Raw genomic sequence first — 16,490 nt, 5'->3', positions numbered from 1 at the left:
GTTTTGGCTACATGTTCCAACTGCACTGAAATGTTCCATTTCATTTGGTGGCATGTCCTGACTCAACAGGCTCTATTGTGATGAAACCAGTCGAGTTTATCGTAGTGTAGGCTAACTTACTACCGGTATTTAATTTTTTTGCTTTTCTCTTCCTGAGATCTAGACACGTTCTGGACAGGAAAAAGGGCTTTGAGTCATACAAGATTCCATTGCTTTTAAAAATCGTGACATGTGACAGACTTCAAGAATCCCGTTTGTGTTAGTGATAATGTTTTTAATGGCTCATTTTCTTTACAGCCCACAGGCAGACGGAACTGACGCGAATTAATAACACGAAGTGCAACAGCACTCAATCCCGTGGTGACAGTTCCTAACTTCAAACATGTTCACTTCCTGCATTTCGAGACTTGCGAAGATCCATAGGTTACTTTTTAAGCTTCATACAAGTTTCCCGTTTACTTCACAACGACGTTTACGGTAGCCTATTTGTTAAACTGTGTTTGGAAAACCCTGATGAATCTGCGCTTTAAACTGCACCAATGCAAAAAGAAGGACTGATTTGCTGCCTGGGTTGCCGCTACAATACTCCAATCCAGATTAGCCCAATTACAACCGTTTTCAATTTTGCTGCAGTATTATACCTGCAGGTGGATCGTTTTAAACTTTTTGCTACAGCAAACTGAAATAAGTTGACATATTTTACGTGTAACCATATTGCACCTATTCCTCACGCCTAGGGGCGGTTCAATCATCCCACTCCGCCTTCGTGGGTTATCATATGATGCTTGGAGCTTTTTATTGTATTATTTTTACATTGTATGAACATCTCGGGTTCAGAAAATGGTTGGGAGACCGCGTATCAGTTCAAGCTCTCAAGAAATGGCAACACTTGGTATTGAAACACGACTTGTACTCGAATAGCGCCATTAGACAAATTTGTGGCAAACAACAGCCGAGAACCGGCAATTATACAAAAGCAGATCCAAGTGAGTTCCTTGTAAATACCAACAATTGATAGCTGCAAAGAACGGTAATAAAAATTTGGTGCATTTCATGCAAAAGATTGACAGGTTCTGCACCACCAAGGCATATAAGATTTCATGTAGTCGCATAATGTACCGAATACATTCACAATAGGAAATGTTGTCGTAAATCCTGAAGGTCCTATTGCTTTACTCAAAGCACAATCGTTGGCAAAATACGACGAAATAACATAATTGCAGCGACACGCACGCAGTAGTTTGTTCAAATGCGACTAAAAGCAGGGGCGCCGGAGCGATTTTTGCCTGGGGTGGGGCAGGATTATGAAAAAAGGTCATTTTTGTTACTAAAAGGCCTTTTTTTAAGTTTTAAGATATAGCAATAATGCTAATCTATCAGCTCATTATCGAGCAATGAATAAGTGTATACAAAGAACAATGACACGAAGGGCATCATGCTATGTTATAATGATTTAACCTACTGTGATACAGACTTTTGTGTCGAGAATATTATTTGGAGGCAATAATGAAAGATTACAATTAGGCTGAAAGCGAATAGCAGAAATTGTTAAATTGCAAAATGTGAAGTAGCTTACATGACCTTAAAAGGGCACCATTGCCCTATCCACAGAAAAATTGAGGGTAGGGGGCATCCGCCCCCTCTTCCGCGCCCCTGCCTAAAAGCTAGGAAAATATCCAATCAGCAGATTTTTACTTCGGCTCAATGTAGTTTTTGCCATAAAGCAGCAACTTTTGTTCGCTGTATACAGGATTGGGTAAAGTGGCCTCGTTATTAGGTAGTGACGATAAAAAAACGTCTGATCATAGAAACAATATTATTAATCAGCTAGATTCCACTAGCGAAAAAGACAAAACCTTTTCCTGGGATTGTTATTATGATGCGCCGGAAAACGTCAATTTGCTGCAGAAACTGTTGACATTCAGCCGAAAAAGTCGCCACAATATGATTTGCAGACGAAACATAATTGCACGCAAAAGACACACGGCGAATAATTTGTAAAGCAAAGGCCACAAGATCTACAAAGAGAAGCAACATAATACAAAGATCGATATGCAAACTATTCCAAGTCATTGAAAAAAGCTCTAGCCCAGTAGCTGACAACATTTTTTGAACCCCTAAACTTCTAAAAGTGACCATGAATAAAGGACCTTTATTAAAGGTGTTGCGAACTGATTCTTAAAGTGACACAACATTCCGTGGATCTCATCTTGGGAACCACTGAGCTAGTAGATGAAAAGCAGTAAGAAGTCTAGCTCGAACACTTTTCACGTCATTTAAACTTAACTCGTAAGATTTGTCGACGGTTAGCATTCGAATCCAACACGTTAATGCAAATTTATCCAACCATCTAGTCTGTTAGTTTTACTCAGCGGATACTTCTGTGGTCCCGCACCTCGCCTTTGGCAGCTTTCCTATCCCGAGAGCGGTCAAACGGATGTTTCACTCTGCATCTGGAGGACAAAGCGATGAGAACCAGCATCCACAAACTCTTCCTTCAAACGGATGCGGGGAGAGCGATGAGCAGTGATGACAAGAGAGTATTCGTTTTGGTTGAGGCGGAAGACAGTTCCATCCTGAAAAGGGGGATAAACACTTAAAGATGCCTGACACAAGGGGTTGTTTGTAAAGTGAATGATCCCTGAGGGGACACACCATCCAGATACAACAAGGGGGGTTTTGAACAAGGAAACAGTAAAATTAAGCACTGGTTCAACTTATGGGGTGAGTGCTTGAGCAACGCAATGCAAGGAAAGAAGCTCTCAAGCAGCACCTAGTGGTTGGAATAAGTTAACATATTTCAAACGGAAAACTTTACTTTTTCAATCTCGGCGACCAGGCCCGTGACAGTGGTTACAAGGGTGAGAAACTGCAACGATAAACCTTCCAAAGAGGCTTGTTAGCCCGAGAATAAAGGTCGGAGACAAACGTCATGAGATGTTTGATCAGTTCTAAACCACAGTCAATGCGTGAAACTACGAATTGTTTTTGGGAGCGTATTGGTCGGAATCTTCATCTTACCTTTAACATATTGACGAGCGGTTCATCGCTGACCAACTTCCATTGGCTAGAATCGTGACGCGGAGAATACGTAAGATACGGTCCCGGATGTAAATACCTATCAAAAATAATATTTTTAGTTTTGAAACCTTGCTTGGCTGTTTATTTCAACAACTTGACAATCTCCATGGTATGTGCTGAAGAAACTACCTTTCCAGAAAAGCTCTTGGGGTCATGTCGTTCTTGATGCAGTTCGACAGATGCTCCAGAATGTTGTCGATATTGTAATGTTGGTGCTGTCTCGTAGTGCGGAGGTACTTTTGCAGGGATCGCGCAAGTGCAGGAAAGATTGCCTGAAATGTCAACTTGACAATGTGACATCAGATCATGTCTTCGTCTGAATTTACACAACCGACGGTCGTAAAACACAGCTACAAGTTACAACTGTAGCCCTGCTTTTGAGAGATGTTTTTCTGCAGAACATGTTCTGTTGTTTGCAGACTGTCCGTTGTATAAATTGCCAGAGGCAAGCATAAGTTAAAAAATAGCCAGTAAAAAGCATAAGCCAGTAAAAACTACGAAGGTTGAACCACAAAACAAATCAGAAAAACAGTCGTCTCGTTTATCGCATCTTCCTTTACCAACGCACGTTTCGCAGATTACGTAACTGAAATATAACAAAACTGTCCACATGCATTGGTGCTACTCAAAATTGAGCTCAAGAAAAATACTCATTAAGTAAGCTATGCGGTTATTTTTACATCAACTGCTTGGTGGCCTAGTGGTTCGAGTGTCAGCCTCAGAGATGGAAAATGTGGGTTCGATACCCTGTCGGGTCATACCAAAAACTTTCTAAAAGTGATGCTAAATTCATTCCTGCTTAGCATTCAGCAGAGGAGTAGGTGTAGGCTCTTGGGGTTAATCGTGTGACTTGGTGTTCCGCATTCCTCCATTACTTAAGCACCACAAGGGTAATTCCTAGACTTTTTAACCGGTATATCCTTCAAAAAAATGGTGGATACGTACTTCCATTGCTTTGTAATTCTAAAAAATCAACCACGTTTGGCATTGATGATGATGGCGTATGAGCGATCTTTCCAGGCTAGATTGGAGGGCAAGAAATCTTCAGCCACTCAGCAGTCTCGTCGTCCAGGATTCTCAGACCATGCGCACCGTGTGGAGGCCGGTGGGTTAGGCAGTGGTGGATGACATGGTCTGCGGTCTGTTCCGTGGCACCACACTCGCATTCTGATGAAGGAGCCAGGCCCCACTTGTGCATGTCCGAACGAAAGCGGCCGACGCCAGTTCGCAGGCGGTTAAGCCTGACCCACGCAAGCCTTGCAAGGGCCATCCCTTGGCATTGATTCATCGCCTATCGACACGTACCAAACAGTCTAACACTGAAATTTTCGAAAACTGAACTTGTTGTTCGTCAAGCATGGCGCAGTGAACAAGGCGCTGTATCTAATGATTCGACTCTTGTCTTAAATTGATGTTAAAAAACAATACTCTTCATCTCTAAATAAGGCGCAACAAATCGGGTGGGCGTTGATGTTAAAGACAGGCCGGCCGAAAATAAGAAACTGGCTTCCATACTCTTAGTGCCGAAGCACCGAGTACAACGCGGTATCTTCTCATTGCGACGTGTATCAATTATTTTCATCAAGTACCTCTGAGGCTTGCTTAGGGTCCATCACTGAACTGGAATCCTTAGCTCTGGATACTTCCTGCTCGACAGCCCTGCGGATATGAGTGAAGGCATCTTCCGTGGCGGCCACCAACCTAAACGTGTACAAAGTAACCGGCATTAGTTTACTGTGGGCTAAATCAAACCAAATTTATTGCACTCTAATTTTTGTATGGAAAGAAAGACGGTAAAAGAAACAAAGGTAGACCAAGAATGATTTGGACATCAAACATCACTAAATGGACAAAATTAAGTTATGAAAATGCAGTACGAACAGCTCATGGTCGAGAACAATGGCGCATTGTACCCAACCCTAAATACGAGGAAGGAACATAATGATGATGAATTTTTGTAGCTGAAATAATTTGCTACAGATAGTTTTAACTGAAGATAATTTTCTAACTTACTTTGTAACTTCTTCTTAACTTCAACCGAGTGCTCACCTCAAACCCGGCAGATGGGGGTTCGAGTCCCTATCGTGTCAAACCAAAAGCTTTATAAAAATGACACAAAATTCCATTTCAGCCTCGCACTCACTCTCAACCATGAAAGACTTGGATTTAAGACAAAAATGTTTTCAGCGCGGCTGCTTGAGGTGTGCAGAGAAGTCTTGTCTTGCAACACATCTCCTTGCATAGCCTATATTTTCCTCACCTTGCTTTCCTCTTGCGGACCCTCCTTTCATACTCTGCTTCTTCATAATATCTTTCATTGTGTCCTGCGTCTCTCCTCCGAGCTACCGCAGCAAGGATGGCTCGATTCTTCCCGCTTGTGTCATTAGGAGGTTGTCCTGCGGAGGAATGAGTTAGAAGAGAACTAAAGACAAGTTCACAACAAAATGCATGTTCAGTTACGGTCTTTTTTGTTGCTTGTTTAAGAGTGAGTTAGTTTGCGGCCGATTGTTATCAGGGTATTTTCTTCGTCAGCAATTTTCCTCAGAAACTGTGTAGCAGAAAATCTTGGAACAGCAGAAGAGAAATAAGAGGGTGCTGCTGAAAGTGATGTGGAGGACTATACTCCGCACAAGTGAACCAACTTAAAGAGGGAATAACGTATCAACTTAAAGTGAAAATAAACTAAATGGAACTAAATAAAGCCAGTAGAGGTTATCGAACTAATGACAGCCTGTGTAAGGTATGAAACTTACCATCAACGTCATAGACTTTAAAAGTTTGATTGTTCAATTGCTTCATCCGCGAGCTCCTTGATGGCGTTCTCATCAGCGCGGGGTTGTACACAGGGAAGTCGCAGTAGTACTTTTCCAGCACCCACACTGAACAACGCTGAATGCTGGAAATATAATTTATCGATATTAATTAAATTAATAAAGTTTCTAATGACAATAGCAATTTATTTTATATCTAAGTGAAATCAATTACTGGTTGGGACACACGTTGGCTTCGTCGTGTGTCATAACAAAGATTTGTAAGAAAATTTGTTGATCGTGGTATTAATAACAACCTGACCATATTTTAAGTTGAAAACCATATTTTCAATGATTTAAGTCAAATATAGTTATTACTCTCTAAACCCTTGACAGCCTGTTTCACCCTAAAAGGAGGATCATCAAAAGGTCCTTATTCAAATAGAATCTTTAATGATTAAGTTTTTAATGATTTACATTCTTAATAAAATTCTGTGACGTTAACAGCAGCAAATGAGTCTTGTACCCTGCAGCTATTTCTGATAGTAAGAAGAATATTACTTTATCTCCAATACTTCATTCGTAATCTGACGTTAAAATTAAGTGTACAATTATCATACTTTAATACGAAAACAGCAATGACGTAATGCCAGGAAGGCCGAAAACAGCTTACCAGTCTACAAGCAGTTAAGTTAATGCGGACGTTACTTAAGTGTTGACTGGTGGTTGCGAAATTTTTTAAACAAGCAGATTTTCGAGCTTGAAACTGCGAACTCGACTCATAATATTGTTGCAATGCAAGTACCGTAGTTTGAAGCTTTACTAAAGTTGAAAAAAAAGTTGTTTAAATTCAATATCTGTTTCCAATACGTTCTTCACTGAGATGAATGAGATTTGTCTCGAATGTCCAGATAGAGTCACAACCAAGAACTGATTTGCGATGTAAAATAAATTTCACCTGAGATCTCCAACGTTGTAAAACTTTCGTTCGCCGTCAGTGGTCCGAATAACCTCCAGAACAAACGTGGTTTGCAAGTGGCGGAGTTCCAGCACAACAAGAGAGAGGTAGTGGACGAAGAGCAAACAGTTTGTGTAGCTGTCAGCAAACTCAATGATTTCCTGAAAAAATAGCGTCATGTAAATAAGTTGAAAGTGAAAATTGAAGAAAAACGCATTTAAACCAGTCCATTTTACATTCCTTCAATTGTATGAATGATTTCTTGATTTGTATAGAGCAATATTGATGGATGGGTGGTACTTCGGGTGTTCTGCAAACTTCTTGAATTGAATTCGCAAAAACTTGCATTTCGCTTTATACTGCATAGATTATGAATCAACTACTATGTTTTAAGTTAAGTAGAAGTTAGATCCTATCAGAGAAATTATAATCTATCGGTAGCCGTACTTCTAAAAGGTTTGCAAACAAATTATGATGCTAAAGTAGAGTGGATAGACAAAAGTAAACACAACCATTATAAAGGCTGACCTTATCGGCAATGTCAATCAAGAATTGTACACACTAACAGCGCTACTGTGCACTTCATAAATACTTTACGCAGCAAGGAGTTGTACTGGGACGTTCAGTAATATCGGATGAACGTAAAAACTCGTTATGGGATAGATCAGCCGTTTTTCCTGGTCAGTTTAATCATTAACAAATTCCCACAAGCTAAATCGCCAAAGCAGAACACATTAAAAATCGTTTTGCATTAAAACAACCCACCACAATGTTGAAACAACGAAAAGTGGAGCGTATTAAACAATTGTATTAATTTTTTGAAAATCCATCCCTCTTCATTGTCACAATCATAGAAGTGTTTAGTAATGCTTTCACATCACAACGATAAAAAACGGCAAAGCTGAATCACATTCAAGCATTGGGGAATGAGAAGATAAGGTTCTCATTAAACTAAATCTTCAGCACTAAGGAGAGTAGGATAGCCAGTTCCTTTCTTTCGGCCGCCTTTTCAGCAACTACGCCTACCCAACTTATTACGGTACCCGGTAATTTGGTCGACAGGACGTTGGGTCGACAGACATTTGGTTGACAGGACGTTAGGTCTCCACAGGACATTTGGTCGACTGGACATTTGGTCGACTGGACATTTGGTCGACTGGACATTTGGTCGACTGGACATTTGGTCGACTGGACATTTGGTCGATAGAACGATTCATTTTAGGGTTAGGGTTAACTAAGTTAGGGTTAGGGTTAACTAACCCTAACGGTCGACCAAACGTCCTGTCGACCAAACGACCGGCAACGCTTATTACACCCTGAGTAGAGGTGAGCGATGTCTTTCAACAACCCGCTTAAGCCGGGAGTCGAACCAGGATTGCATGATTGGAAAGCGCGCGCCGTATCGGCTGCGCCATCCATTCGTCATCACAAGAATACTTTTTTCCTTTAAGAGTGCAAAACCTACTGTACAAGTACAACATGTCATATCCTTCCCTCAATGTAATGCAATGTTAAACGATGGTCAAGGTTATATTGTAGGTCTGTCTGATATGGGGTATGATCTCCTTATTGTCCACATTACCTTGTAATCGCCCTCTTCGATTTCCACCACCCAAAGAACGAAGAATAACCAGTAGGTGGCCGTTAACACAGTAACTAGGAACATTATCAGAGCCCTGAAATCCAATTGAGCCGTTAACTGTGATACTCTTCAAAATATTAGTGCAACAATTTGCTACGACGTTGTCGCGGCAGATTTGCGTCTGGTGGTTGAACAATGAACATTGAGCATGCCAATAACCTCAGACAACAAAATTCGTTATCTTCACATCACTGTAAAAATGACTAATTTTGCTGTCTAGAAAGAAGTGCCTTGAAAAAGATGTAGTTGCAAACTTTCAACAAATATTGAATCGACGTCCTTCAGAGCAACATGCAAATTCTACAACAATTGTGGTCTAAAAAAGCAGACACGTCTCTCATTTACGGCAAGATACGTTCTTCTCAACTGTTTCTGTGCCACTAAATTTCGGCAAGTACAAAGTGAAGACTTTGGTTATCGTGTCTTTTTCGTTATACTATACCATTACCAGCCAGCAAATCAGTGCTATCAGCTTAATTCAAATTCTGCTGACGTTGAATCAATTAAAAGAAAATTTTTGTAGGATAGTTGCATTGCTATAGAAGGGGAGCTCCAACGAAACAACTTAATTTTTCTTTCAAGGCAAGCAAACCAAAAAGATTCAAAGAACATGATACCAGCAAGCATGATACTCTTTTTTACATTGATTCAGCATTTAAAGACGTTGGTAAAAGGGAAACCTATTAGCGTCACGCTCTCTGAAAGCTTTGTTCAGTTGCAAAACACCAAAAAAACTCACAAAGTAAAATAAACGATAGTTACCGAAACATGAACACTCTTGGCATGCTGGTGCGCTGACGACGGAAGAAAATTGCCCAAGAAGCGACCAGTAAGGTGAGGAGCTTGAATGCCATCGCTATCAGTGTTCCCTGAAAGTAACAAAGTCAGACTACATGTTATTTGTCAGATTTGTTTTACACTCAGCAACAGAATATGCGTCACAAGCAAATGCAACTCATGGTACCGCGTAAAAGGCAAGAGTTTGAGCAAGAATAAATAACAGTGTAGTTGTTCGTCATCTGTTGTTTCAGAGATACAATCCTGTTGTAGTTCTTTTTACAGCAACTCAACAAAATTTATCCTTTTTACATGGATTCAGCACATGAGTCGAATATTATTAAATTGAATTAATGTGTAAGTCTAAGGTAAGCTTGGAAAAGTCTACCCAGCATAACGGGAATGTATGCTTCAGTAACAATATCGGAGTAGCTTCCACGATTGACGACGTCAGGCTTCAAATCACACAATGTGTATCGACCATCAGCCGTGGAAGGTATAACACAGCGGCGGCCGCAATTGTAACAAGCGATGATGAAACACAGTGTGTTGGACTGTTGGTGCAACATCGCAAAAAACGGAACAGATGTCTGCTATTATTGCTTTTAAAAAGAGATTGCCGATATGCAAAAACACTGATTGTCTGGTGTTTGGCAGACAACCAAATTCCCGCAATGTGCCGATTTTACATCGTTTCAATGTTGAAACTCTGTAAAATTGGCAAGTTTTTATGGCTGAGGTGGAAAATGACATATCCACAAAAAATCAATGGACGAAAATAAATCTAACGGCCATAATTCACCTTGCAAGATGTTCCGCAAGCCTTGAGGAAGGGATTGGAGGTTAGCCAGAGATGCGGAAGTATAACAATGGCGATTGGAGACAGGAAAGAAATTAAGGCAAAAATCACAGTAGCAACGAATCCGCAGTCGTGGAATCCAATGGATGAAACCTCATCCTGTGAAGATGTATCAATGCAATACGCCAAACAGCAAAATCTGTCATTTTTACATTGATTCAACGTCTGCAGACGTTGAATTAATGTATAATGTCAAATTTTGCTGTCTAGGAGTACATCGGAACAGCTTTATAGTTTTTTAATGTTTTTCTAGTGTTAAAAATCTCCATTTGATTCAATATCACACTCAATGGGCGTAAGTAACGACAGTGCGAAAAAAGTGCAATAACTTAACCCGGCAAAGCTGTCCTACAACTTTAAACCTCTTCCGCAGAAACTGTAGTTGGTTTCACGAAAGCTAATCCCAACAAAACTGAAAGAATTAATTTTTACATTGAATCAACATCTGCAGGTGTTGAATTAATGTAAAAAATTGAAAAAAAAAACAATTGGCAGGTTGGGATATTTCAACGAGTGGACAATTGGGCATGCCAAATCAGCATGCTTAAAAATACGTGAAGATAATCGGCAAATTCAAATAAAAACAACAAACTGACAGGAATGCAAACTATTTCGCTTTGCTTCACCCACCAGGTCCTTAACGCTTCTCAACTGACAACAACGAGGGAAATTTGAGGCAGGATAAGTCAAAAAAATCTGTCCGCGAGACGAGCCAGAAACCGCATGTTCAGAAATTTTGAAACAAAATTTGTTGTAAAAGTTCTAAACTTTTTCTCGTCCGATGGTAACAGGAGTGATTAAGTATAAGGAAAAGAGACATCCACAGAAGAGTCAATGTCGATAAAATGCTATCATGCATCAATATCAAATGTGTAAACTATGTGTTAACATCGCTTTCACTTTAGTAGCAATAATGGGAAGTCACCAAACGCACTTAATAACATGAATAAGACATTATGGAGCCGTTCGAAAAGATATTGAGCTTATAAAAGACAACAAGTAATAAATGTTATCAGTTGAATGTTGGGCATACCTTGGTTAGCTTCGCAAGAGACTCGTTGCTGAGTTGGGTGACATCCGTAGTACCCGATATGAAAGTGTTCGTTTCTCCCCAGTTATCATCCTGAAAACAATGTGAAAATATTTTAATCAAATCAGCCTAACCAGCAATTTGTTTTAGATTGACTATATGTCTACAGACGTTGATCAATGCAAAAGGATAGATTTTTTAGCTCGTGTATGGTGTGCAGATTGATCTGTAAAAATTGTTGAATCAAAACTGAAAAAGATCAAGTATGAATGTTTCCATATTGATTCTGAAAAACAAGATGATCTAATCGAATGCAACTTTAATACCGTGTGGTGTTCGGAAATTTTAAAAGCAAGGAAATTAGTCATACAGGATACAATTGTAAAGTTAACAATTTCCTTTGATCTGAGACGCGACGTAAAACGTCAGATTGATTTCAACCAAAACTGCAAACCAATCTTCCACCAACAAAAGTTAAATTATTTGAACCAGCACTCAATAAAAAACCAGAATCTTAAGAAAGGGTGTCGAATTTTGTCGATGTTACAAGGTGATGGCAACACAGAAGCAATTTAAAGCCTCCTTAACCAGTGTTGCAAACAAGGATAAACACAATTAGTGTCAAGTTACAACGACCCAAAATACGTCATTTTTACATTGATTCAACGTCTACAGACGTAAAAAATGACGGATTTTGCTGTCTGGGAGTTTGGAACTTGACAACTTACAGTGAAATTAACCAGTGTTGAAAAGTCACGCAGGTCTAACCGCAAGATACTCAGCGACGTTCACAAATAACCATCAAGATGATTAAAAGTGCAGGGGCACATTTTTATTTCTGTGCTAAAAATATCCACAGGCCGCATGCTGAGCTTGAGGAACATTTGTTTTTTTGCAATGCAAAAAGCTCTCAGCCAGCAAATTAAGTCATATTTACATTGATTCAACGTCTGTAAGTGATTGTGTTATGTAAAAAAGAACGACTTTTGCTAGCTGAGTCAAGATAAAGTTCGATGAAATGGAATGTCGCACTGGTTGCTGACGTATTATTACATTTGTTCAACAATAATTGAGGCCAGAATGACGTTAAAACCAGAGCAGGCTGTTCTGTGGGTGAGCAAAACTCTCGCGATCTTTCAACAGCAAGATAATAACAAAGAAACGTGCGTGTTGAGATATTAGTTCTACATCTCCAGGCTTTTAACGGAGTGAACAAAACACTTTCAGAGCCTATTCAAGTTCTTCAAGTGACTATTGAAGCAAACGTACAGCAGCTACTTGCCATCCTCAACTGAAGTTATCACGTTAATTACGTCCCATACACCTTTTTTAGAACTCAGCTTTCAAACTATTTGTGATTACACGCTACACCATAGAATCTACAATATACAGCAACTCAGCAAGTTTAAAATGATGCAATAGCAAAACAGAATATGGTAAGTTGGTACCGGTAACATTGGAAACATTTTATCGACAATACCAACTAAAATTCGAGTGATTTATTAGTTTATATAACGACAGCAAAAAGCGTCAGAGTACTTGACCATGACCAGTGTTTTCTGACTTGTGTGATCAGTTGAAAAATTGTATGCTTGTTAACAGACCCAGTTCACAAAAAGTACACACACATGGTTTTCACAGAAGAATCATCACTTCCGTAGCTAGAAATTCTATATGTATTTAGGGAAAGTTATCACGCATGTGACAAACTGATCTACTGTGCTAATATCCTACATTGCTATGTCGCATGACAGTATTCATGCAATGTAATACCCTAAATATGAATAATACCTTGCATGGCCACCTAAAGATACGGCCTGATTTGTCACATTTTGCAGAAATTTCCACATTTTTCTAACTTTGGGCGAATGTTTAAATAAATTTTTCTAAAAATTATATTATTACGCTTTCTTTACTGTTTTCCACAGATGATACAATAGGTTTTAACATCCTCAGATGTTGAAAAGCAAAGAAAATTTGATTTCGAAGATTTTAGTCAGACTGTTAATTTTTCAATAACAGTCTGATTCGGCGTTTTTCAACTTACTTTTTCTCATGTGCTATTGCTTCCCCAAGGCGACAAAAAGCTTTTATATCATTAGGAGACAGTAAAAAGTAATATAATGTCAGAAAATGTCAGTCAAACACTAGCAGTAGCTGTAATCAAAATCTGCAAAATGTGACAAATCAGGCCGCATCTCAAGGTGGCCACGTACCTTGTAATAATATAATGTAAATATCTTCTGCAAAACGCTAGATCTCCATTGATCTCAATTAGGAGTCACTGCAGTAGCAGTTACTTAAAAGCGCATATCCTTGTCGTGCGAATAGAATTTCTCATTAGTGTTTGTAATCGTTGTATTTTGTCAACACAGCCAAATATATTGAATTGAACAGACAAGAAACTATGAAATGAAAAAAGCAATGTGAAAAGTGATATTACTAATGTCATTTTACTTGCACAGAAAGCGTTTTTGTTTGGATGTTCCGTTGCACAACAGTCAGGAGAACAATCTTATTCAACCCAATTACTCTGGATCATACGTTTGCGACACCTCTTAGTCTATACTTACCTCAGGAATGTCCACTGCAACAGCTCCTTCGTTGAACCGGTTGTCATTGCGACCATCAATTGGTGGTGTGCGAATAGTAACAGTTTTCTCACCTGCGTTTACCACAATGTAAGTCATGTCACAAAAGACGGTCTTTCAAAAGAATGTAGGTTTGGTCATCAAACTTCAACCAGCAAAATTGGTTAAAATCACATTGATATAACGTCTGCTGACATTAAATTAATGTAAAAAAAGACAAATTTTGCTAGCTGAGAAACCGTGTTTGTTGATGAATGTTGACTGCCATCCATGCATGCACAATGCACAGCAAGCATTCATGTAATAAAAGATTACATGACAAAGTTTAAAATTAGGTTTGCATATTCTATTATTTAGTTAAACTAAAAACACTACAGAGGCACTCAAAAACATTAATCAAACCATTCACATTTGAAGTTCGTATGACAACACAAACACATTTCACTGGAGATTGAGGTCGACAATGATACCACATAGCGCATGTATTGTTGCTTTGCCTGGTAATTTAACTTTGAAGTTGCTTTGGGAATTTCAGCGTACTTTGGTTAATCACTTTACTTAAATTTGCATTATCATGAAACTTACAAATCACATTTATCGATTAATTAATAGAACATTCGAGACTTGGTCTGAAGAAACCAAAACCAAATTGCTCCGCTTGAGCAGCAAGAAAGTGCAATAGCTGAAATTACAACAATCATTCTGTAAATACTAGAGGTGGGGACTGGGGAGAAGAATAGAAAAAAGATCATACATTGAATTTTAGTGACTTAATTAGGAATGCGGGTAGCATATACGTTTTGACAAACAAAACAAAAGTGCTACAAAATAGCACAGTTGATGTCGAAAGTTGTGATTTCACACAAAAATTTTCCCAAACAATCCATAGGCTACACAGTACACACTCGGCAAAAGCAAAAACATGCATATTACAAAAATATCTTTCTCGGAACAACGATGCTGCCTTATAAGACATATGCCGTGTATACAGTAGCATAGCTTATAAGGCATACACTATAATATGAGTGCTAAAGTGCAAACAAAACGTAACTTCAAAAATACAAACAAAGCCCGTTGCATTCGCTAGTCTTTTCCCCAATGATACTCATGCATGAGTTGCACTTTTGTTAACTAACTTGAAATCAACTGTCACACAACGAGTTACCAAAAAATTCAAAACTATCATTGTTTGTTACTCATAAAAATAAAGCAAGATCGGTTATAACCTTAGTCTTTAATCTTCACAAAGATTTAATAAAAATTAATTGTTCTCTTACATTGCGAAGAATACAGCGTACAAGGCGAGTTATGTGTGTTGTATGAATGTGTAATTTAATAGATGATAAGGATCTTGCTCCAAGAGCGCAGACGCAACCGCGACAAAATAAGCGTTATAAAAGATGAGGCTCGGCACCATCGACAAATGAAAAAGGTTAGAAGAAGAAGACTTGCTCGTGACGTCAATCAGCAATGCTCGACAAGATTTATGGAGTCAAACCTTAATTGAAACAGGCCTTGTTGTAACTGTGCCAGTGTACCATGCTCGTTATTGCCGTGTGCGCAGGAGGAGCGTGTAGTTAACAGGGCCGTTAGTTTGCACCAAAAACCCAGCAAACAAAAAGGTTAGTGTGGCATTGTCACAACTCCTCGGTGTCTTGTGTCGTCATACAAACCTCCCGTTTCGTCGTCATTCGTATCACCTCTGTTTCGATGACGGCGACTACCGCGTTCGTGTGAGGACCTATGCTTTTTGTGACTATGTCTGGACTTTTCAGACCTGTAGAGTTGAAGAAATGGTTAAATACTTTTGCAACACAATAAGAACATGCATGTTTCAAGTTACAGCAATGCAGCACCGCTTGATCACACATCAGTAAATCCTATTCTAAAAAGGAAAGAGTTTGAAAACGTAATTAGCAAAGCTTGACTTATTGAAACAAATCCACTCTGTAACGAAGTACACAATAAAACACTTTCCATGGTGTCACAAATCTTGGATCTGGTACTGAAAACGTTTTTTTGCACTGTTCACCGAAGTTCAAGCAACCCCTGCTTTGCAACAATAAAAAGCCGGTGTCTGGGCGAGTGACAAGGGTTTTCTTTGGCACGTCTAGACTACCTTACACAGGCAACAACACTGCAATTTGAAGCGTAAACGTTTTTATTTTAACCGTAATAATCAAGTTTGACAAGCTTCAGTGGTTTTAAGCTTTACAAGTATGTGAACCTTCCAACAATAATCTTAGATGATGACGTTCCAAATCCGGTGATAAATGTTCTCATGATACGCATGAGTAAAAAAAAAACTGAGATCATTTAAATAAATTTTATGGCACTGATTACAAATCAGATTGCAGCACTATTAAAACAAAAAGTAAACATGCTTTTTCGGCAGTCAAGTGAAATAATTGGCAGGGATAGACAGACACGTGTTTCGCTCATGAGGCTGGGTTCATCAGTATCGCACCACTAAAATAGTGAGTACTTGGCCTTGTGCTGACAGTCGGGTAGAACAAAGTTTTTAGATGTATTGTAGGCTACTGTATTATGTAAGAGAGTTAATCAATTTCACTTTCTACATATTTTACAAAGCAACAAGTACCTGCTGGTTGCTACTGAATATTCCGATTCGTTGTCCAGCTTGTCAGTGTCCATATTATCAAGCTTAGCCAGGATTATTCTCTCAGAGAGTGATGACAATTAACTTTTCCAGGTGTAAATGAGAAAATGCAGATAGCAAGCAAAAGGACTTAAAGAAAATTCACTTGCATGAAACACTGAGATGATAACTTAAAAATACAA

At 39.0% G+C, this 16,490-nt stretch overlaps 2 protein-coding genes across 3 annotated transcripts in view; one reads left to right on the top strand and one right to left on the bottom strand.

The window, feature by feature from the left end:
• The window catches only part of LOC145780574 (uncharacterized), a 14,935-nt gene extending 13,646 nt beyond the window's left edge, over positions 1-1,289 (top strand). The window contains exon 19 of the mRNA XM_082592200.1: positions 298-1,289. Within this exon, the coding sequence (XP_082448326.1) occupies positions 298-374 (77 nt within the window). The 3' untranslated portion in view covers positions 375-1,289. The remainder of the gene's footprint in view (positions 1-297) is intronic.
• On the bottom strand, positions 1,259-16,490 carry LOC145780913 (vang-like protein 2). 2 transcript variants are annotated; one of them, XM_082592574.1, is made up of 14 exons: positions 16,291-16,490; positions 15,362-15,465; positions 13,671-13,762; positions 11,101-11,190; positions 10,011-10,166; positions 9,194-9,300; positions 8,372-8,465; positions 6,790-6,950; positions 5,835-5,977; positions 5,342-5,477; positions 4,671-4,782; positions 3,211-3,353; positions 3,022-3,118; positions 1,259-2,576 (listed from the first exon to the last, which is right to left on the bottom strand). In XM_082592574.1, exons 1-14 carry the CDS (start codon positions 16,341-16,343, stop codon positions 2,430-2,432), a joined length of 1,635 nt encoding a protein of 544 aa, XP_082448700.1. In that variant the 5' UTR covers positions 16,344-16,490; the 3' UTR covers positions 1,259-2,429. The 2 variants fall into 2 exon arrangements, with proteins under 2 accessions (XP_082448700.1, XP_082448701.1); XM_082592575.1 differs by having other exon boundaries at positions 15,389-15,465.

The sequence above is a fragment of the Aplidium turbinatum genome, chromosome 12, assembly GCF_918807975.1.
Source record: "Aplidium turbinatum chromosome 12, kaAplTurb1.1, whole genome shotgun sequence".
Taxonomy (NCBI): Eukaryota; Metazoa; Chordata; class Ascidiacea; order Aplousobranchia; family Polyclinidae; genus Aplidium; species Aplidium turbinatum.
The sequence above is the reverse complement of the archived record's forward strand: the minus strand, read 5'-3'. Positions and strand labels throughout refer to the sequence as shown.